Source organism: Schistocerca nitens, chromosome 4 (genome assembly GCF_023898315.1).
Source record: "Schistocerca nitens isolate TAMUIC-IGC-003100 chromosome 4, iqSchNite1.1, whole genome shotgun sequence".
Taxonomy (NCBI): Eukaryota; Metazoa; Arthropoda; class Insecta; order Orthoptera; family Acrididae; genus Schistocerca; species Schistocerca nitens.
Genome location: NC_064617.1, coordinates 359219982 through 359245195, shown reverse-complemented (window position 1 = coordinate 359245195; position 25214 = coordinate 359219982). Strand labels below are relative to the sequence as shown.

General features: G+C 36.8%; 1 protein-coding gene across 2 annotated transcripts in view; it reads left to right on the top strand.

Annotated features, from left to right (window-relative positions):
* The window catches only part of LOC126251741 (proton-coupled amino acid transporter-like protein CG1139), a 139949-nt gene that overhangs the window by 72092 nt on the left and 42643 nt on the right, over window positions 1–25214 (top strand). The window contains exons 5-8 of one of the 2 annotated variants that reach the window (XM_049952350.1): window positions 6200–6321; window positions 6601–6685; window positions 8864–9145; window positions 11158–11336. In XM_049952350.1, the coding sequence (XP_049808307.1) occupies window positions 6200–6321; window positions 6601–6685; window positions 8864–9145; window positions 11158–11336 (668 nt within the window). The remainder of the gene's footprint in view (window positions 1–6199; window positions 6322–6600; window positions 6686–8863; window positions 9146–11157; window positions 11337–25214) is intronic. The other variant, XM_049952351.1, reaches the window with a different exon arrangement.

Here is a 25214-nt window from a genome sequence, read left to right as displayed (position 1 = left end):
AATTCTTTACCTCTAATATTGATGAATTACTGACAAGACACCTGAACAGGTTCTCTGTTTTCTCATTGAAAGTGGTAATTATTCTCAGATGTAATGTTTCCAATTACTTTCATGATGGAATTGCATATTTGGAGTTATATGTGGTTGGCCACATTTTTCTGTCACACCTACTGTCCATTTTATGTGTAGCATCCTGATTAATAGTGGGTGCTGTTTCTCTCTTTAACACTTTGAGGGTAACAAGTTGGGGCTGGGATGGATGTGGGCAGCCTCATTCACATGTAGACGCCTGGGGACCACTTGCCTAGCGATCTTATTATTTCCTTTACCTTGTTTTAGTATTGTTGATACAACTGATCTCTATTACTTTTCTAGCCTCCTCACTTTTAACTGTTATGAATCTTCCAGCTAGAAGGGATTCTTCACTCTGTATTTGTTTTTTCCATTAATCAGGTTGGTGGTAGTCAGAAACAGGTTGGCTTTCTCTCGCCACAGATGAGATGTGGGAGACCCCACACCTATACTAATCTATATACTGACCTGACTCATTTACCTCTAACTCTCCTGAAAATATTTCTCAACTCTGGGATCAACATTGCTCTCAGTGCCTTAATTTTATCACTCCTACACACTTTCATAATTTGATCAAATTAGAGAAAAGATGTCACATCTACTCATCATTTCTAGTATGGAGTTCTTTCCTCCAATGCCTGACATTAAGAGAAGTGAGACAGAAGGAAAATTCCTTTGGGTAAGGAATGACACAATTGAAGCATGGTGGGAAACGTTCTGTGATTTGTTGCAGATAACTTAACAGGAGACATAATTTTTAGTCAGCACATGTTGAACTAAGGAATAATAATTCTTGGTGTATTTTTAAAGCTTACAAATGTTGGGAGATGTCTGTCAAACATGAACTCACTTTATAGCACCTATTCTCAAAAATTATGTTTCAGTATTCTCTGGCAAAAACCTCAGGTACTGGTAGTTCAGTCATTTTCCCAGCAAATTACTGTTCAGCCATTCAAGCTAATGTGTAACCATTATGTTCCATTCTTCTCCTCACTGTGTGTTTGTCCTCTACTCTGTCTAGGTACAGGGTCCACTCTACTGTCTAGTTGAAAGAATATGGCAGCTCTGTTACTGATCTGCAAACATGAAGTGCAAAAGGTTGCCAGCAGTATCAGAGGTATTTGCTTTGCTATTACTAGAGAAGAATTCTACAGTATTGTAAATGGGTTGCTCTTTTAGCTTACACAAAATAGTAGTTTTAAACTGCTCCCATGGTAAAGACTGAATGTCATCAGGTAGAGCATTAAACAATTCTAGGGCCACCATTTGGAAGCTGTTTTGTGTCTTTGCTAATCGACACCTTGGCATATCGATACTGTCTTTGTTGCGAGTGCAGTATTTTTGAACTCCATTTCTCTTTATGAGGATATCATGGTTTCTCTTTATGTGGAAGAGGCAGTTCAATATATACTGGCTGTAAACACAGAACCCATGAAAGTTTGGAACATACCTGTTTGGTGTGCTGTTGCCAGGTTAATTTGGCATCAATGAGAAAGCCCAGAAGTTTAACATCTGCTGCATTACCTAGTGCTCCAGTATTGCTGAGGCTGCATATAATCCTCTGAGTTTTTTCTTCATTAATTTTCATTTTGTTCATGATAAACCAGGCCTTAGCTTCATTGAACAAGACTTCTGCTTGTTGGACTGCCTGTACAACATTCTCTCCTTTTCAGAACAAGGTTGTATCATCCGCAAACTGCAAGGTGTGCCCATTGGAGCCTGTTTCATTTACGAAGATAAGGAACAGCAGGGGCCCTATAACCGATCCCTGTGGCACACCATGCTGTAGCTTCTTCTCACCTGAATCAGCTCCTTGCATGGAGACAATCTGTTGTCTGTTTCTCAGGTAGGATTCAAGAGTTTGCAGGACAGATCCCCCTATACCACATGTTTTTAGCTTTCTGAGCAGGGCCTTATGTGGGATGCAGTCAAATGCCTTACTAAGGTCACAGAGTACTAGTGCTATAGTCTCTTTGTCTTCAAAACCCTGAGTTATGTTTGTACCTAAGTCGAGTACAGCTCGTGTTGTTGATCTGCCCTTCTGAAAGCCATGTTGCGCATCATAAAAGAGACTGTTTCCTTCAAAGTAACTTAATAGTTGTTCTTTCATTATCAACTCCATCACCTTCGCTAGTACTGGTATTATAGATATGGGCCTGTAGCTAGACACTTCATGTGGGCTGCCTTTTTTGTAAAAAGGCACTGTGCGTGCTACTTTCAGGAAGTCTGGAAATTCCCCTGCACGGAGGCTTTTATTTATTAGTACTGTTAATGACTGTGCAATTTCACTGATTATAGTTTTTAACATAGTACAGGACATGCCATAAATATCAGGGCTCCCTTAAGATTTGTAGCATTTTACAATTTTTACTATTTCTTTCTGCTACACTCTCTTCCACATTATCATGCTGCATTTATTCTCAAATTTCACTGCAGCTGCAGGATCTATTCGAAAATCAGGAATTTCATCTACTGCATTTTCCACTATCTTTATAAAATAGTGATTAAACTCATCTGGACTACAAGAATTAGAGCAAGAGATGGGCTTTTTCCTGTGCCCATTAACCAGATCCCATGCTGCTTTACAAGGATTGTGAGCTTCTTCAATAAATCTGGTGTTGCTTTCCTCCTTTGCTATTTCTACTTCCTTTCTGTAGACCCTTTTGGTCTGTAAATAACTAGAGTGCAGTCTATCCTTAATATCTATATCTTTAGCAGCTTCGACCTTGTCATTTAGTATTTGGACAATACATTTTATTTTGGCTAGTCTAGCAGTATATCACTTCTTTACTTTGCTAGTTCTTTGTCTACATTTGGATTTAGTATTTGAATATCTCTTGGGTTTTAATGGAAAATGTTCATTAAATTTCACTTTAAGAATGCAGAATTTGGTGGCAATTCATCAGTTATTTGGTGCCATTCTATAGAAGACACTGTAGTTTTGAAATCATCTAAGCTTTTCTTTGTAATAACTCTATTTCTGAATACATAATTTGAATGCTGGGAATTTGTTGTGTACTTACTGAGTTTGTCCATAACTTCATGATTACCGCGTGATGATCTGCTAGTATAGGGTCCACCACACTCACTTTGTAGTTCCAACTATTTAAGTTTGTCACAATTGTGTCAAGACAAATAGCTTCTCTTGTTGGTTGAGAGTTCCCTATGAATAGCCCTTAGCTGCTTACTAAGTTCATAAAAGCTCTTTCTTTATCATTACCTTCTCCAATATGAATGTTGAAGTCTCCACATAAAGCAGTTTTTGTCCCTAAGTGCACTAGGTGACACAGACAGCTTTCCAACTGGTTGGGGAAATTTTCAAAATTTCCATCTGGGAACAGTACGCATAAACAACAATAAAGTTGGCATCTGACAGTCCCAAAGCAGCTGATTCTATGTCTAGACCTACACAAAATTTACTTAAGTCAATTTTACTGGCACTGAGTTTGCTATTTACATACACAGCCACACCACCATGGATGGTAGTTTCTCTACACCATGCATTTACCTTTTCTAAATATTCAATGTTTCCGTAGTATTCTGTTCATGGTTGGGCTAGCCATGACTCCAACAGCAATCGTTATATTTAATTTCATTTTATACTTGTATCTGTTTTATTATTGTGACATTATTGTAATCTAATTTATAACTTACATATGTCTTGTGGTATTAAATTACTATCATAGTAGAGTTATACTCATGTATTTTGATAATGTTGTATCTTGACGCTGTCTGTCCAGCTGAGGCGGTGTTCATCAGTATTCAAAAGGCATAGCAAAATTCTACAGATGATGTATATGAAATAACATGTGAAGGCTTTACCTCTAATTTTCTTGCTGGAGAACCGAAAGACAAAAATCATTGTAATCGGAAAATGATATCCTGTCATGATGGCTACACTGGCGTTGCTACCTTCAGTGCTGCTGACAATTGTCACATAAGGAAACTATCATACTATTTTTGATGCCATGTCCTCTTCCTTGTTCAATCTCTTGGTCTCATGCTACATATAGTTCTGAAGATGCTGTTGTGTGTGCTTGTATTACTTTGCCACTGTAGCAAAGGATAAACTTCTCTCTGCCTAGTAAAGTGATCCCTAAATTGTCAATACTATTGCTTAATGTTTCTGGATGTGCAATAAAATTGAATGTGTAAGCTTGAGGTTGTGTATTAATACTGAGCTTATCAAAACTTGTGAAACATATATGGAGCTACAATCAGTGGGCATTATTGACAATACCCTCCCCAGTAACTCATAAACTCCACTGAAGTACAGTCACTAGGCTTCTTTGTGTTTACTGATCTAATTATATACAAAAATGAGTTCAAAACTTATTAGTGTGCTGAAATGTACAAATCATTGTCTGTATTATGAGACCTTAGGACAAATATAAAATCAGAAAGTTAAGAATGATTCTTACTGCTTGTTGCTCACTAAATATAGAATGCAGAAGACTCTGAAAAATTTAATTCTTTAAGGACAAACTTGAGGAAAGAAGCTAAAACAGTGAGAGGCTCAGAGAGAATGTTTTGTTTTTTGATCGTAGAGGCAAATCATTTTCAGTCATATATCAGTGATGAACAACTAACGTGTACAAAATTTCTGATGGTCATTTGCTTCATACAACCCCTATTCCCTCAACAGATAACTGTATATGAATCTTTGATGCTCCTGACACCAATTTTTCATCCACCTTTTTTTTTCTTCTGCTTGCAACAAAGTAGAGGACTTACCACAGCAGTAGCATCTTGATCATCCAATATTTCATTGTGCAGTCTAGGGATATCTAAAATAATGTTGCTGTATCAAAGCAGCCATGCCCTAACAAGGGTATCCAGTCCCAAAGCTATATAAGTTAGCCCTCACTTCTGGTCAGTGTCAATTTGGATCAGGCTACTTCCCAGGCAAATGTGTAGCAAGATCCATTCTGATGGATCACAGGTATTACAAGAGAATGAGGTGCAGTTGTCTGCCACTATACAATGAATTCAGCACTTGACGAACAAATTGAAAGTGGTATATTAAGTGTAAAAAATGCCAGTATTCTGAAACTGCATACATAATGCCTCACTTCGTACTATACTTGTTCACAGCATGTGTTGTTCCACTGGTGTGGAATGCAGAATGTTTGTGCTCTTTTAATTTTGTTGCATCTTTATTTACACTCACAGATATGAGACTTGAAATTTTGGCGTAATATGAGCCAATTATTATAGTGAAAACCATTGTATGTGATTATTTTATGTGATTTATTTGATAATAAATCATATTAGTCACTTTTGGTGGTGTTCTCTTGTCTTAAGCAGAGCAGTATATTACATATACATAGATTTTGCTCCCCAGTTTACAATAATTTACCAGTATCATTTATTTGCAAATGCTCATGCTGGTCGAAGAGACAGCTAAATCTCAATGAAAAAGTGTAAAACAATGATATTAAGGTTCTAAATTAGTCCCTTTGGCAAATAAATGAGATGTGCATGCTAGGGATTTCCAGTGGATGTCAGATACTGTTAGCTGATGACAATGATTATGTATTTGAATATAAAAAATGTAACAATATTGTTTTGCCTGCATTGGCCAGCAATGATATTCTATACCTTATTATTAATCATTAGTCTGAGATTATTATAGCTTTGTAATGACTGAACCATGTTTCCATTAGCATATGAACCTGCCCCCCCCCCCTCAGCTTCCACCCTCTCCCCACCTTCCACATACACATTATACTCTGTGAAATCTGTAACAAAAAACCTTCTTTGATCATTTTGCATAATGATATGTCACTGCCGAATGGGAATAAAGTACACAGAACGCAAATAATATCGAATCAAATCATGTTTGTGTGTCTTAATTATGCACAAACATAACAATGTTATGTTGCAATATGGAACATACAATAGTAAATGTAATTGCAAAACTTTAATTGGTTGCCTCATGACTTGTTTTCATTCTCCAAGATGGTGATGACTTTGACTGAAAATCAATCAGTTATTAGGAGCTAAAATTACGAATACCTCCCAGCCACTTCCCACATCTGTTGTACAGAACATAAGTATTTTAGAAAATTTATTAGTGTAACTGCTATAATTTCTAGAATAATTAAAACAACATTCATTTTTGTAGGTGAAGTGTTCCCATATCCTCTGTAAAAGATCCAAGGTCCCAACACTGAGTTTCTCTGAAACAGCAAAAACTGCATTTCTCATGGGTCCACCAATTTTACACAAATTTTCTGGATTTGCTGCGTAAGTATGCGTAAAAACTTATGAAATACTCATTCGGTTTTAGCTGAGTACATCTAGCTGAAATCATTAGCCTCATTTAAACAATTTAATGATTTAACAGATTTGCCATAGAGAGCTATTGTCTTTCATATATCATTAAAACTTAATTTCATTCATAAGACTTTCTGTATTCCGTTTAATTTTATTTGGTCGTATCACCTACAGACTAGCTAGCATAAATTCACTACCATAAATGAAAAATTTTGATTATGCTAATGGAAGTGGTGCCTTCACTTTCAGGGGCTGTATAAATACTTTGTTGGTTATTGACTTACTGGGCTGCTGCTGTGTCTACAATGTCTTTGTTGGAAGAAATATACAACAGGTAAACAGTAGCTGAAATGTAAGTCACTAAATGTAAATCATTATATTAAAGAATGTGAGTAACATTCACAAGAAGAAATTGCTGATTTTCATTAATACCATACTGAGAAGCTAAAATATTTTCAATTTTAGTTTGGTATTGTTAAATCATTTTATTTTTTATTGACATTTAGTCATAATAGAAACAATTTTTTTTTATCCACTACAATAGTGGTACCAGATTTCTAGCATTTAACCCCCAGTCCCAATTTGCTGCTCTCTCTCTCTTTCTCTCTCTCTCTCTCTCACACACACACACACACACACACACACACACACACATACACACACACACACACACACGTTAAAGTCTCAAAACACCACTATGATTATACTGAGTGTGTGAGTGAGACTGTGTATCTGATGGAACCTTATAATGTGAATTGTGTTGGACTGAATTTTGTTTTTCTAATGTGACATTATAAGAGGGGTAGACATTATGTCAATAGCATTTGAAATTAATGTCATGTGCTTGAATTCATTGTTAACCCTGTTGTTATGTAATGTATTCATTAGGGAAGCACTATGTCATATTGGTAATAAGCTGACACCGAAGCAAAATTTAAACCACTCAGTTACTAGACATCCTTAAGAATTATTGCAGATGACGTCCATTGCAAAATAGTGGCAGAAATATTCAGCAAAAGGTGGTGGAATGCAGTTTTTTTTTTTTTTTTTTGCTGTCCAGATGCCACTTATTATGAAAATAAATGTATAATATCACTTATAACAATGCAAAACATGCTATTATTGGTATATGGAGTAGTGGGTAATGTTTTATGGAGTATTTTGTCAGAGTAGGTCTACACAATGCACTACTCAAATGAGCATGAGTGGACCTGGCAGAGCTCTCCCTAATGGGATATACTGTTCAATTCAATAGGTGTGGTATGATAACTTGGTGTTCCTTGTCTTTGTTCGGTTACTCATAAACAGTTACAGGTTGTAATGTTATGTGAACTTCACTGCCCCCTTTTTTTTTTAACTAATCTGTGCCTGATTTTATTCTAAGAAGCTCAGTAATGTATGTAAATACCGTAAATGTAAATTTGATTAAAAAAGTACTTGACGTGTAGTACAGTGCAGCTGGACAGCAAGAAACTCTTTAGCACACAATCCCCGCAATGGTAGTAGTTGTGAATCTTTGAGTATAGACTTAAAAAAAAGGACATGTTACTAGGCCATCACTCAGAACATATTGTTACATAGAATAAAAATTGCTATTTCAGTGATAAAACCGAGTAAAGTATGTGTAATAATTGCCAAACATTTATGTATACATATTTTCTGGAAGTGAAGAATAGAAATATCTTGTTTTTGGAAAAGGAGGTGAACTTTTGCCAGCCATCAATTGACAGAATTGTAAGTGTACAAAGTTCACTAAAATACAGGAAAGGAAATGCATTCTCTATAGTTTTCATTCAATATGTAACAACCTCTCATAATTTCTTAATTGAATTACTTACAACAGTGGTCCCTTAGGTATGAAAAGCTATGACAACTTGAGCTCAAAGCTATCCGCAATATGGCCAAGTAACCAACAGAGTCATATTTTAAATCTTAAAGAACAATAACATCCTCAAATTTATAATACGTCACCAACTGGTGCAGAAGCTGATCATTTAAGGAGGCAGCAACCAAAATTCAGGTACCAGTTACAACTCAAAGTGAAGTCTGAAACAAATCTCTCTCTCTCTCTCTCTCCAAACACATATATAAATATTCATATTATTAAGATAAAAGTTATTTTATATTGGTGCCTGAACAGGGATAAATTGCTAGGCAATACCTGATGAGTTAGAGCATTAGCTGTGGTTGAGGCCAATTTCCTCAAAAATCACAGCAACAATTGTTCACAATAATTCGCAGAGAATGGAAGACATTCTGTCTGCAATGTATCAGAATTGGGAGGAAAGTTCGCCAAATACATTAGCCAAACACTGCAATAACAGTTAAAAAGTTCTAACATATTATCAGTTGCATGACTTGTCTCTTTGAAATGTATGCCAAGGCTGTAGGGTAGTTTTGCCACACACTATACACCTATGGACAGTTTTGCCACATAGTATTTAATGAAGTACAATATTCTATGTTGTTGTGTTTAAAAATTGTCAGTAATGGCCATTGTTTTCATTTTCAGGTTGTTGAGTTTTACATAGTAAAAGACTGGCAATTTCAGTATTATTTGCTAATCATGGCACCCTTATTGATCTTAATCAATTGGGTCCGAGATCTGAAGTATCTTGCTATCTTCTCTCTGCTGGCAAACATATTGTTGACTGTTGGACTAGGAATCACCTTCTACTACATTTTTAGTGATTTGCCACCCATTATTCACAGTGGTTTGCCACAGTTTTCTTCTTGGGAACAATTACCACTGTTTTTTGGAACTGCCATATTTGCACTAGAAGGCATTGGAGTGGTAAGTTACATCTGCTAAATGACTTCCCCACTTCCTCTTCCACACACCTTAGACTCGTAAATAAAAAGTCGTGGAAAACAATTAGCCTTTGAAATACTGTGAAAACTGCTTTATGTTATCAAAACTCAGTTTCCCTTATTATTATTATTTGTTGTTGTTGTTGTGGTCTTCAGTCCTGAGACTGGTTTGATGCAGCTCTCCATGCTACTCTATCCTGTGCAAGCTTCTTCATCTCCCAGTACCTACTGCAACCTACATCCTTCTGAATCTGTTTAGTGTATTCATCTCTTGGTCTCCCTCTACGATTTTTACCCTCCACGCTGCCCTCCAATGCTAAATTTGTGATCCCTTGATGCCTCAAAACATGTCCTACCAACCGATCCCTTCTTCTAGTCAAGTTGTGCCACAAACTTCTCTTCTCCCCAATCCTATTCAGTACCTCCTCATTAGTTACATGATCTACCCACCTTATCTTCAGCATTCTTCTGTAGCACCACATTTCGAAAGCTTCTATTCTCTTCTTGTCCAAACTAGTTATCGTCCATGTTTCACTTCCATACATGGCTACACTCCATACAAATACTTTCAGAAACGACTTCCTGACACTTAAATCTATACTTGATGTTAACAAATTTCTCTTCTTGAGAAACGCTTTCCTTGCCATTGCCAGTCTACATTTTATATCCTCTCTACTTCGACCATCATCGGTTATTTTACTCCCTAAATAGCAAAACTCCTTTACTACTTTAAGTGTCTCATTTCCTAACCTAATTCCCTCAGCATCACCCGACTTAATTTGACTACATTCCATTATCCTCGTCTTGCTTTTGTTGATGTTCATCTTATATCCTCCTTTCAAGACACTGTCCATTCCGTTCAACTGCTCTTCCAAGTCCTTTGCTGTCTCTGACAGAATTACAATGTCATCGGCGAACCTCAAAGTTTTTACTTCTTCTCCATGGATTTTAATACCTACTCCGAATTTTTCTTTTGTTTCCTTTACTGCTTGCTCAATATACAGATTGAATAACATCGGGGAGAGGCTACAACCCTGTCTCACACCTTTCCCAAGCACTGCTTCCCTTTCATGTCCCTCGACTCTTATAACTGCCATCTGGTTTCTGTACAAATTGTAAATAGCCTTTCGCTCCCTGTATTTTACCCCTGCCACCTTCAGAATTTGAAAGAGAGTATTCCAGTTAACATTGTCAAAAGCTTTCTCTAAGTCAACAAATGCTAGAAACGTAGGTTTGCCTTTTCTTAATCTAGCTTCTAAGATAAGTCGTAAGGTCAGTATTGCCTCACGTGTTCCAACATTTCTACGGAATCCAAACTGATCTTCCCCGAGGTCGGCTTCTACCAGTTTTTCCATTCGTCTGTAAAGAATTCGCGTTAGTATTTTGCAGCTGTGACTTATTAAACTGATAGTTTATTATTAGTGTTAGTATTTTGATGAGGCAGCTGTTAGTCAATAGATAAAAACAAATATTTAAAGACTAATGATTGGAACATGCCACTCTTCTGCAGTTAGGGAAAAGGATTGGCATCCATGCATTGCTTATGAAATATAAATTCTGTACCTCTGGCTTGTTGATTTCATTCTGTGTAGAATCCAGTTTCTCAGATTTTTAGCTGTCGGTAATTTTGAATTTATCTTAACCTTTCATGCCTCCTTTTACTTCGGATCTTCAATGATACCGGTATGCATGTATAATGATTGAAAAATCCCCACCAACAGTTCTCTCTGTCTTTTTCCAGGAAATGGAATTACTGTATCTGGAAAACATTTATGTATTTTAAATTAGATATGATCACTTTTAGCAACTAAATATAATCAACTTTATGTATCCCATTACAAAGACAAAAAAATTTATTCTTGCTAGTATTATAGTGAAATTGATGAATTACTTTCTTCCTTACATTGAGTGCAAAATTTTTTATAAAGAAATAATAAAAGTTTTATTAGTAGGACATCTTGGGAATTTAAGTAAACTTTTATTTTGTTTCTGTAGGTAATGCCATTGGCTAATAAAATGAAGACACCAACACATTTTGTTGGTTGTCCAGGAGTGCTGAACATTGGTATGATGATTGTGGTTGCTCTGTATGTGAGTTTAGGTTTCTTTGGTTACCTAAAGTATGGTAGTACTACAGAAGCCAATATTACACTGAACCTACCAACAACAGAAGTGTAGGTATCAAAATGTTTTAATATTGTGTGATTTTAGTATTAACATTTTTAATGATTCTTGATTCATTTAATATGATATTCATCAGTTTCATTCTTGTTACTTATTGCTCAGTGTAACATATTTACCTGAGTGTAAGGTGATCTCAAATGTGACATCCCCTTTTTTTAAGCTCCTTGATATAATTTTATTTTTAATATTTGAAGTTAATCATACTTACAAAATGTTTCACAGATATAAAGTACCTACCTAAAAAGTTATCATAGTACCTATTCTAAACTTATGCTATTTATTGATTATCTGCAACCTGATAATACAGGGAGAAATAAAATAAACAAAATGAAATAGTTTACATTAATTTTTATCTTCACTTCCTTTTTTGCCTCTTATCTAAGCCAGTTGTTTGGAATATCACTTCCTTTGACTAAAGTTTAGATCAGGGCTACCATCAGTCACAGCAGTGTTCTTTATTGTTAATAGGATGGCAAGGCATCTGCTGCACATAGCCAATGTAACTAATGAGAGGTGTAACTAATGAGAGGTGTAACTAATGAGAGGTGAGAAGAGGGGCAATGAATTATTCGCACCAAAACTGATACCCTTCTCTTCCTCACTGTTGTCACAAATATCTTGACTGATATATATATTGCAATTTCTGAGGTGGAGATAAGGGTGGGATGTAATGGCACAACTTAAATTAGTGCAAGTGAATTGGGCATCAGTAAAATATTTGACCGATTCTTGCAAATAATTCGATTTCTGAGATTATGCTTGTAGCGGAATCTGATAACACATGATAACACAGTTGTTCGTGCTGAATACATAGCAAATTTTGGGTGTATATTCACATGACAATGTGACAATATTCAATCTTATCTTGCTTCCAAATGTGTCATCTGCCCACTGCTCTCACATTGGCTGCATAGAACCAGCAGCTGACACAACCCCTTTCATTCCCACCATACCTCACATCAAGCTTTCAAATGGTGCTGGTTGGTGCACAAAACACCTAAGTATGCCAGTGGTCCCTATTCCCTATCTAGGCTTTTACCAACTACTGCAGAAATGTGTACTGTTGGAAATTGATCTAGGCTAACTACAGTTTAAAAGTGTTAGCTGTTCATAAAAAGCCAAACACTGCATACATTTCCATGGTTGGCAGTATCACAAAATGCTGCCCTCTCACTGACCCTGTCTCTCCACATTTGTCATAGATCTCAGTCAATCTGATGGCATTATTTATTACCCCTACATTCTTCAAAATAAATCTGCACTCCCCCCCCTTATATTAAACTATGGCACAATGTAAAATGTTGACCTCAGCAGCAATTAGTTTAATCTGCAAGTGTAAGATAACCCTTTACTTTTCAAACAAAAGATTTGGGGAAAGTATTATATTATAATCAAATAAATATGGTAACATGAACAGTAACATAAATGAAACTTCCTGGCAGATTAAAACTGTGTGCCGGACTGAGACTCGAACTCAGGACATTTGCCTTTTGCGGGCAAGTGCTCTACCAACTGTGCTCTAGTAACATAATTGGATGAACAAAGAGAGTGGAATGTTCCAGTTGGGATATTTCTCACACTAAATTCAAGTAAAGGAACTACGAGAAACGTGTACTGACTGATGGAAGCCAATAGGTGCACAATACTCTATTAATTCTTATGATCCATTCATCATGTTATGTAGATCCCATAATAATGGAAGATATTACAGGACATGAAACATGTCAAAGCATATACAGTGCAACTTCAATTTCACATTCTCCAATTATAAGTTTTTCATGATTCCACACCATAAATTCTCAGCCCCTGTAAAAAACACCATAAGATCAATGCTAAAAATTTCCTTAATTTACATTTATTCCCAGTGAGGTTTACCTGGATTCTAAGTTCTTACTCGATGTCTCGCTTGACTTCATCCTATTTTCTTCCTATTGACATTTGATGTGACTGAACAAGTTATATGTGGCACAAAAGACAGATGGTTTGCAACATGGGTGAGGGCAGAGTTAAGGGAGCATAAGCTGCTGTGATGTTTTTGGTTCAGTTCAACCTGTTCATCAATTTTTGCTTTATTTTGCATGAGAACAACATTTAGCTTAACTGTGGAATTATGATACAAGTACTGCTAGGTTGCAGCAGTGATGGATAAACAAGACAGTCAACGTGAAGTGTTCTGGGCTGAGCCAAAATGTGACGAACAGGCCAACCACAACCATTTCTTGTGCCGCTTATAACTCAGTCTCATATCTTTTTGCATGTATTTCTGATGTACTACATTCAGCAACAGTATCAATCGTCAACCTTTTAAATTCAAGAATATGCTTGGTGATAATCGAGGAAACAGCACCCATTTCCAGCTAGTGAACTCGTATTGGCTGGTGACTTGTTAAGTCACACAATAGCCAGCACAGCCACCACACCATGCTAATACAAGTAAAATGAGCTCGCCTAATGAATGTGTGGAGAGGGGGAGTGGTCCTTCAGTGATGAGAGTGCAAGCAGGGGTGAAAGCATTTTGTGAAGTGCTGAAGATATACTTTTCGTACAAGTGAAGTAGAACAAGGGTTTTGCAATATCAAATTTTAAAGACTTTTGTGTCCAAAACTGGCATGATACAGTTGCCACAACTACATACACTACTCATATACGGGGTGTTCAAAAAGTCTCTCTGCAGTGCCGTATGATTGTTAGCCGTGCGTGCTGTAGCCGCAGTGAATATAGCGAAATGAAACACAGTGAAATAATTTATTGAATATTCATGTTTACTTGCAAATTTTCACATTAAATGTTGAAAGTATCCCCCCTGTTGTTGAAAACACAATTCAATTCATCTAATCATGTTTCCAAACACAAGTTGTAACATTTCTTCTGTAACAGAAGCAGTGAAAGTGGATTTTGCAGTTTTCAATTCATCGGTGGATTTTGGATGGTTTTTACAGACTGCTGCTTTCACTGGTGTTAGGTCAGCCAATTGTAGAGGCTGAAGTCCCAGTGACATTATGCAATCACCAAAAACATCAGCAAGCAGTGACACTGAAACGCAAGCTGTATGCGCAGTTGCACCATCTTGTTGAAAATAACCATTCAGTATTTCATTTAACACAAGTTCTCGTATGAATGGGTAAATAATATCACTGCAGTATCATTGTGCATTTATTATTTTGTTGAAAAATATGGGACCCACAATCTGACGTCTAGATATTGAATCCAAACCCCTATTTTAACAGAATGAAGTGGTTTCTCATGAATACACAATGGACATGCAGTGCTCCACATACGAGAATTTTGCATACCCGGTTAATGAATCCATGCCTCATCAGTGAAAAATGTTTCATTAAAAATGTTGTTGTTGTTGTGGTCTTCAGTCCTGAGGCTGGTTTGATGCAGCTCTCCATGCTACTCTATCCTGTGCAAGCTCCTTCATCTCCCAGTACCTACTGCAACCTACATCCTTCTGAATCTGCTTAGTATATTCATCTCTTTGTCTCCCTCTATGATTTTTACCCTCCATGCTGCCCTCCAATACTAAATTGGTGATCCCTTGATGTCTCAACACGTGTCCTATCAACCGATCCCTTCTTCTAGTCAAGTTGTGCCACAAACTTCTCTTCTCCCCAATCTTATTCAATACTTCCTCATTAGTTATGTGATCTACCCATCTAATCTTCAGCATTCTTCTGTAGCACCACATTTCAAAACCTTCTATTCTCTTCTTGCCCAAACTATTTATTGTCCATGTTTCACTTCCATACATGGCTACACTCCATACAAATACCTTCAAAAACGACTTCCTGACACTTAAATCTATACTCGATGTTAACAAATTTCTATTCTTCAGAAACGCTTTCCTTGCCATTGCCAGTCTACATTTTATATCCTCTCTACTTCGACCATCATCAGTTATTTTGCTCCCCAAATAGCAAAATTCCTTTACTACTTTAAGTGTCTCATTTCCTAATCTAATTCCCTCAGCATCACCCAACTTAATTCGACTACATTCCATTATCCTCGTTTTGCTTTTGTTGATGTTCATCTTACACCCTCCTTTCAAGACACTATCCATTCCGTTCAACTGCTCTTCCAAGTCCTTTGCTGTCTCTGACAGAATTACAATGTCATCGGCGAACCTCAAAGTTTTTATTTCTTCTCCATGGATTTTAATACCTACTCCAAATTTTTCTTTTGTTTCCTTCACTGCTTGCTCAATATACAGATTGAATAACTTTGGGGAGAGACTACAACCCTGTCTTACTCCCTTCCCAAACACTGCTTCCCTTTCCATGTCCCTCGACTCTTATAACTGCCATCTGGCTTCTGTACAAATTGTAAATAGCCTTTTGCTCCCTGTATTTTACCCCTGCCACCTTCAGAATTTGAAAGAGCGTACTCCAGTCAACATTGTCAAAAGCGTTCTCTAAGTCTAGAAATGCTAGATATGTAGGTTTGCCTTTCCTTAATCCAGCTTCTAAGATAAGTCGTAGGATCAGTCTTGCCTCACGTGTCCCAACATTTCTACGGAATCCAAACTGATCTTCCCCGAGGTCGGCTTCTACTAGTTTTTCCATTCAGATGTAAAGAATCCGCGTTAGTATTTTGCGGCCGTGACTTATTAAACTGATAGTTCAGTAATTTTCACATTTGTCAACACCTGCTTTCTTTGGGATTGGAATTATTATATTCTTCTTGAAGTCTGAGGGTATTTTGCCTGTCTCATACATCTTGCTCACCAGATGGTAGAGTTTCGTCAGGACTGGCTCTCCCAAGGCTGTCAGTAGTTCTAATGGAATGTTGTCTACTCCCGGGGCCTTGTTTCGAGTCAGGTCTTTCAGTGCTGTGTCAAACTCTTCACGCAGTATTATATCTCTCATTTCATCTTCATCTACATCCTCTCCCATTTCCATAATATTGTCCTCAAGTACATCGCCCTTGTATAGACCCTCTATATACTCCTTCCACCTTTCTGCTTTCCCTTCTTTGCTTAGAACTGGGTATCCATCTCAGCTTTTGATATTCATACAAGTGGTTCTCTTTTCTCTTAAGGTCTCTTTAATTTTCCTGTAGGCTGTACCTATCTTACCCCTAGTGAGATAAGCCTCTACATCCTTACATTTGTCCTCTAGCCATCCCTGCTTAGCCATTTTGCACTTCCTGTCGATCTCATTTTTGAGACATTTGTATTCTTTTTTCCCTGCTTCATTTACTGCATTTTTATATTTTCTCCTTTCATCAATTAAATTCAATATTTCTTTTGTTACCCAATGATTTCTACTAGCGCTCGTGTTTTTACCTACTTGATGCTCTGCTGCCTTCACTACTTCATCCCTCAAAGCTACCCATTCTTCTTCTACTGTATTTCTTTCCCCCATTCCTGTCAATTGTTCCCTTATGCTCTCCCTGAAACTTTGTACAACCTCTGGTTTAGTCAGTTTATCCAGGTCCCATCCTCTTAAATTCCCACCTTTTTGCAGTTTCTTCAGTTTTAATCTACAGGTCATAACCAATAGATTGTGGTCAGAATCCACATCTGCCCCTGGAAGTGTCTTACAATTTAAAACCTGGTTCCTAAATCTCTGTCTTACCATTATATAATCTATCTGAAACCCGTCAGTATCTCCAGGCTTCTTCCATGTACACAACCTTCTTTCATGATTCTTGAACCAAGTATTAGCTATGATTAAGTTGTGCTCTGTGCAAAATTCTACCAGGCGGCTTCCTCTCTCATTTATTACCCCCAATCCATATTCACCTACTACGTTTCCTTCTCTCCCTTTTCCTACTGCCGAATTCCAGTCACCCATGACTATTAAATTTTCGTCTCCCTTCACAATCTGAATAATTTCTTTTATTTCATCCAACATTTCTTCAATTTCTTTGTCATCTGCAGAGCAAGTTGGCATATAAACTTGTACTACTGTAGTAGGCGTGGGCTTTGTATCTATCTTGGCCACAATAATGCGTTCACTATGCTGTTTTTAGTATCTTACCCGCATTCCTATTTTCCTATTCATTATTAAACCTACTCCTGCATTACCCCTATTTGATTTTGTGTTTATAACCCTGTAGTCACCTGACCAGAAGTCTTGTTCCTCCTTCCACCAAACTTCACTAATTCCCACTATATCTAACTTTAACCTATTCATTTCCCTTTTTAAATTTTCTAACCTACCTGCCCGATTAAGTGATCTGACATTCCATGCTCCGATCCATAGAACGCTAGTTTTCTTTCTCCTGATAACGACATCCTCTTGAGTAGTCCCTGCTCGGAGATCCAAATGGGGGACTATTTTACCTCCGGAATATTTTACCCAAGAGGACGCCATCATCATTTAACCATACAGTAAAGCTGCATGCCCTCAGGAAAAATTACGGCCGTAGTTTCCCCTTGCTTTCAGCCATTCTCAGTACCAGCACAGCAAGGCTGTTTTGGTTAGTGTTACAAGGCCAGATCAGTCAATCATCCAGACTGTTGCCCTTGCAACTACTGAAAAGGCTGCTGCCCCTCTTCAGGAACCACATGTTTGTCTGGCCTCTCAACAGATACCCCTCCATTGTGGTGCACCTACGGTACGGCTATCTGTATCGCTGAGGCACGCAAGCCTCCCCACCAACGGCAGGGTCCATTGTTCATGGGGGGGTCATTAAAAATATCTCTTCCATTTTGTTGAACCAAATTTGTGAACCATTGACAATAATGCAGTCTCTTGCAATGATCAGTATTTTTCAGTTCTTGCATTTGTATGGGAAAAGTTCTAATTTTTTCCTTACAGCTGTGTGGGCCGTTCTGACACTAACATCAATTTCCTGGGTGAGTTTTCTTACTGACTTGTTCGGGCTCATGGACATTTTAGCAGAAATATCGAGTAGTTTATTCTCAGACAAAATGCCAGGATGACCACTTCTCGGTGCATCTGTCACTGAACAAGCACTTCGAAATTTGTTAATCAAATCTCACACAGTATCACTTAGCAGGAGTGTTGTCTCTGGGAAAACTGAATTAAATGTTTGATGAACTGAAACTGTGTATTTACTGTCAGCTTTGAATACTTGTTCAACTAAGAACACATGTTCTTCAATGGCTAGCATTATAACACTGACAAAAATGAAACAAACGAACAAAGGAATTAAACTTAAATATTCATGTCAACACGTTACGACACACATCAACGATACTACTGATGCTGGCTGAGATAAACAAAACAGTGGAATGTTGGGAGAGTCCACTTGAAGAGAAGTAACCCAGGCAGGCGAACAATCATATGGCAATGCAAAGAGACTTTTTGAACACCCAGTATATGCTTTGCATCACACAAACCACACACTGTAGATTGTAAAGATTGGCAGCGGTGATAGAGGGCATGGAGTGAAACTGTAGCACCTGAGCTTTCTTTCAAATTTACATTTTACACAGTGAATGTAAATTCACTGAGTGGACCTCTAAAAACTTTGTAACATCAACTGGAGAAGTAAACTCATTTTTTCACATCTCTGTTTCTTTCATCAAGCCTAAAATAACCCTTTACTGGTGGTGAACATAAGAAGTGTGGCATGCAAGAAAAACATTAAATGATAACAGCAATGGTGACAAAGAATGCCATTAAACAGATGATTAACCACTTAGCTGCTGTGATGTTTTTGGTTCAGTTCAACATGTTCATCAAGTTTTGATTTTTTCCAGATGAGAACAAAGAATGATCTCCCAGAAACACATTTTGAATGTATAATTTGTGGTTGTAGCATGTTGGAAAACAGCTCGATTACCTTCTAACGAGATACCAATTTCAATTTTTTGATGAGTTTTCACTTCCTGTTACACATCTGTGATTTTTTAAGAACTGATAAAATTCATTACCACAAATTAATGCATAAACATGGTATTGTACATTCAATTTCCTTCACTTTGACAGATTTTATACAAAATGTTGGAGAGGCTTGCTATTTATAATCATATATGAAATTTACATGTGTTTTTGCTCATCATTTTTTTTTTTTTTTTTTGGGGGGGGGGGGGTTTAACATTTTCCTCAATTCTGCATTTTTCTCAATTTTTGTGCTTTTTTAGTCTGGACGACACAAAAACATACAATATGGGTTTCACTGTATTCACCAAATGAAGCAATTGTTAGAAACGGCATAAGTAAGGTAAACTGTTATAACATACTTGTGCTTACCCAAGTTGAATGTAGTATAGTAAAATTAACAATGCTTCTCCCATTTCCAAGATTGCTATTGCTTCATCTTTTATATGAAAAAGTTGCTGTTCATTTAATGTTACTCACTTTAGAACTATATCAATTTTCTCGCACAGCCACAGTTATCTGTTTACTATAAGATCTCTGCCTGCAATAATCATTGCTATTTACCATATATCTAATAGGAAATCTTTAATTCTGAAATCAGTAAATCATGAAATTTCTTTTGACTTAAGTTATTTCATTCTGGACGTTCTACTGCTTAACTTTTCTTTTGTATTTATAGATATTTCAGTTCCTTGCTTCATGTTATATGCAAGCTAGTCAAAAACCTTCATACTAGAATCCAAAATCCCCTTTTGATCCTTAATCAAGGAGATAAATTGTACAGTTTGTCCACCATAGCTTGGCACTATTAGTGGGAGTTGGTAGGAGTGAACTAATCAGTGAAAGTCAGGTGATTTTGCATCAGTATTGTTTTGACCAACCATAGCTCTTGCTAACTTCTTCACCATTTCAACAAAAATGATAATACTAAGTAGAAAAAGCTAAAAATCCAAGAACAATGTGATAGCAAATTTAGAAGATTATTAGGAACAAAAGGAATAAACACAGTAAGAAAAATGTATATCAGCTCCCAGTAGCATGTTAGACAGTATTAAATTCAAGTAATCAGCTACTAAACACAATAAAATATTCCTAATAGTAGCTGAAAACAAAGGGACAAAAATGGGCCATTAGAATCACTTAGAAAGGCATTGCATACTCCTCCACTAAGCATCAGATCAACTTGTAGAGAGCACAAAATAATTATAAAACTTTTCTCACTCCATCAAGTGGCTGGTACAGAAACCCTTTAACGATTATAATGGAGAAAAGCACTCTTGGTTGTGACGGTTACTGATTAATGAAGTGTTTCACCTTTTAAGGACACCATCAGATTTTCTAAAACAAAGAAGAAATGGAAATGTAAATAGCCAGGTGCATGGTCCTATCATGCACAGCCCAGAATCAAAACTCAAAGAAGTGTCTACAAACCAATAGAAAGCAAATGTATTTTTGCTGTTATGTTGTAAAATAAGCATACAGCAAGATCACACTAAACAAGCATGCACTTAAACAATAAATATGAGTAAGAAGAAAATCTTTGGAAATGAAAAAGTACTCCAGCAGAGGCAAAGTGAAAAGTGGTAACATTTTCTCCAATACACACGTATGACTGGTGCAGTGGTACAGCAATAGGAGTACACTTAAAGAACTGCAGACATGTGGCTTCATTCAAACACAGGATAATGAAACTGACCAATACAATTGAAGACATCAAATATGTAAACAATTAAGAACTGGACTAGGCACCTAGTGGAGTTTAGTGGCAGGAACTCACACAGTTTTAAAATACAAATTTAGATAAAAGCATATAATAGAAATTAAAAAATAGGTAACTGAACTAGACATTCTACAGAACAAATATGTTAAAATAATAAATAAATTTTGTGGGATGTATAAATTAGAAGAAGGGCATACCCATAGAGACCAGTAGACCACATGCATAGTAGCATATAAATAAGCTAAGCTTTTTTTAAATCTGTGATTGACCATCTTTACTATATTCCTCTCAGTACACTTTCTGTCAACAGAGAACTCAAAAATTTAAAATTTGTTGCAGTCACTAAGATATATATAGTCCACTGATTTTGAATAAGCTATATAAAAAGAAATTGTCAGGCATGAATAAAAACTTGTTCATAAATGCCATATTTTTAAATCTAAAAAATGCTAAATTTCCACTTTTGGGAAAGATATCACAGGACTTGGCTAAATTATTCAAAAATTTCAATATTGAAATAGTTTTAATAGCTTAAAATGGAGCTCAACACAATTATATTCATAATGAGTGGCCTCATAAAGATAAATATGCTACTTCTGGAGTGTATAGATTACAATGTATTGTCTGTTAAATGTTTTACATAGGGTAGTCCAGCAGGATATTCAAGATTAGATTTAATGAACATTTTTACCTAAAAAGGCCCAGCACTCTGTCTTTGCTGAGCACTTGAAAGTAACAGAGCAACAGACACCTGCACTGGACAATCTCCAGATTTTACATTATGCTCAAACAGGCAAAAATTAAATCTTCTTGAAGAAATGGAAATTCTTAAACAAACATCAGTGATCAATATCAAGTGCTTCAAGACCATCTGATTCATAAAAGTCAGAATTATTTTGACTTCATGATGTCAAGTGTCAGAATATTTACATAGTTGGCCTTTGAATGTGTAAAATATTTTTTAAATTTTTACATTGTTATTTTATGGCCTGTATATTTTGTACTGCATTTTTAATTATGTACCCATCACTTTCCATTATCTACTACTGGACTTGTGGCCTGCTAGTGCTCAATTCTTCTTCTAATTTTAATATAGTATAATGTTTATTTATTATTGTAATATATTCAATCTTTATAATGTCTTGTTTAGTAACCTTATTTTTCATTTCTGTTATGCACTTTCTTTTAAATTTATGTTTTAAAATTACTCATGCCCATCATCTGTGTGAGTTTCCTTCAGTAAGCTCCAAGTGGTAGCTAGTCTGATGTTTCACATGCTTGACATCTTCGAATGTGTTGGTCAGTTTCACAACACTGTGTTTAAATGAAGCCTGATGTCTGCATTTCTGTGTGATCCTATCACTGCACCACCATGCCTGCCATCAATTGTGTATTGAAAGTACTGTTTTAACTTTTCATTTTGCTTCTGTTATCGCACTTATTCTTCATTTTTAAGATTATTTATTACTCATATTTATTGTACAGGTACACACCCTGTTCAATGTGATCTTGATGTATCCTTATTTCACAGCACAATGGAAAATGTAAGTTTTCTTTCTAATGGTTCATAGACATTCCTCTGATATTTTTCTTTTGAGCTGTACTTGATAGCTACTTATATTTTCCTTCCTTCTTTGTCATAGAAAATCTGATGGTGCCCTAAAAAGGCAAAATGTGTCATTAAACAATAATTTTTGTCACCAAGATTTCTTTTCCTCAGAACAAAATATTCAGGTTATTGAAAAGAAATAACTCTTTTGTCTATAATTGTATCTTAGCGAGACCACTAAAATCTTTTACTGATTTGGTAGAACTCCATTTTGGGTTTTTTGTTAATCATTAAAAAGTCAAGGTGTATTTTCTAGGTGGCTGAAATATGTAGTAGATACACTAATGTATAGATGTAAATATGAGCAAGTGAACTCTTAACTATAGACCCACTTCTGTACCTACAAATTCTCAAAGGATTTTAGGAATGTAACTATCAATATAATACTGAACCACTTTTCTGACAATAATCTTTTAATAATACCTCTTTGGCTTCCTAAGGCTTCTCTACAGAATAAGCAATATATGATCTCAAAAACTATATTCCATTAGAATTAAAGGAGAAAAATTTCTTATTGGCATTCAATCTGCTCTGTTCAAAGCCTTTGATTAATAGTTCATGAAATTGTACTGGGGAAACTAAATTGGCACACTGTGAAAGGAATTCCATCTGACATGAATGAAGTCATATCTTAACACTAGAAGACAGAGGATACCATTAACAAATGAAACCACTGGCAGAAGACTAAGTCGAAAGAGGGAAAAAATTATCATCCCACAAGACAGACTTTTCCAACTCCTGTTCATACCCAATATAAATGATTTTTCCCCAAACAGGAGGACTGTTCAAAAATTGTGATATTTGATGATGACACTATAATCTGATCCACAAACAATGATAGTTCATGCAGGTCAAGAAATGGATGGGATTGCATTGTTGACAGATATAAGCAACAGTTGTGGTATGCAACTACACATGCTTTGAGCTTGAAGTAAATGTGTATCCTGCAAATTATATCTCCCACTTCCTTGTTTAGAATTTGTCACTTGCCACTACCATCAGCCATGACAACTTGCAACAAATGGGATACAAATTCACTAAATAACTAGCTAAGATCATGTTTAATGGTTGCATTGGGTACGAGATTCAAAGCACAGCACTCAGAACACTACTGGACACTCATTGGCTATTGAAGAATGTGTGACATAGGTGGGCAAAATGAGCCTAAACTTGATAGCCATCATTTGTGACTCCAGTTATAGTATACTGACAAAGGGTCCAAACACACCTATACTACAGTAGGGAGTGAGTAAGAAAATCCCTGACACCTTGCAGTGATGTTGTCAACTTTCAACAGTGAAGCACTAATGGCTACAAGCAGAAACAGTAACCATCTACAGAGCTGTCACAAAACAATCAGTTTTTGAAAATGTAATGCAATTGGATGGATAAAAAATCTACCTACCAAGCAAAGGTAGGAAAACACACATGAAAAGGTATTGAAATTTGCAAGCATTCAGAGCCTGTAGCTTCTTTTCTGGCAGAAGGGTTGAAGGGGAGGCAAGAGGGGCTAAGGAAAAGGACTGATGAAGTTTAGGAAATTGGAAAAGTCGGCCAAAACCCTGGGTCATGGGAGACTTACCAGACAGGATGAGGAGAAAGATTGATTGTTGGGGACTGCAGCGTATGAATTTTTGAAAACCTGAGAGCTTAAAAGTGGAAGACAGGGCAATACACAAGACGAGAGACCATTCACAAAGTATCTTGCATGAGCTAATAATAGCGGGAAGGTAGAGATGAGGGATAGGTAAAATAGAGTAGTCTGAAAATAAAAGATTCAGAAAACTAAAAGTGAGTGAAGAAAGGAATACTTACTGAGAAAACATACCAAGCCTGAAGAAATTAACATAAATTAAGGGCAGATAGGTGGCAAGAACCAAGGATTTCTTGTAATACCAGTTCCCACCTACAGAGTTCTGAGAAACTGACGTCTGGGGGGGGGGGGGGGGGGGGAACAACAACAACCCATATGGAACATGTGGAGAAATGGGCACCAAGGTCACAACTGTCATGTTGTAGAGCATGCTTTGGAACAGGATATTGTGTGTTGGCAGTATACATGGTCAGAAGGCCCATTCATCCTAACTGATAGTTTGGTGTAGTCCTGCCAATGTAATAGGCCAAACATTGTTTACATAATAGCTGATACATGATATGTATTGCTTCACAGGTGGCTCTCCCTTTGATAATATGTGTTTAGCCAATTACAAGGCTGATATAGGTTGTGGGAGGAGTGCACGTAGGGCAAGTTTGACAGTGGAGACAACACAGTGGTAACAGTCATATGATAGGGAAACGGATGCAGAAGGAGCATAGGGTCTGACAAGGATACTATGAAGATTGGGAGGGTGACAATAAGCTATTTTAGGTGTGGTGGGCAAAATGTCAGACGGATTGGACAACATTTCAGGGCTTTATTTTAGGGATTCATAGCTTGCTGAAGTAGCTGATTAATACATTCAAGATGAGGATAACACTGAGTGACAAGAGAGGTACTCCTGAGCTGTTTTTTGGAGGGATTTGCAGTACCAGGATTGAATGTGATGGCTCAGGAATCCTGCTTTTGAACTAAGCTGGTGGGGTACTTACATCCAGTGAAGGCTGAAGTGAGTACGGTGGTATATTGCTGTAAAGAGTATTCATCTGAACAAATATGTTTGCCTTGAATGCCAATGCTGTATGGGAGGGAACATTTGACATAGACAGGTTGGCGCGGCTGCTTCCTATGCCAACCTTTTCATGG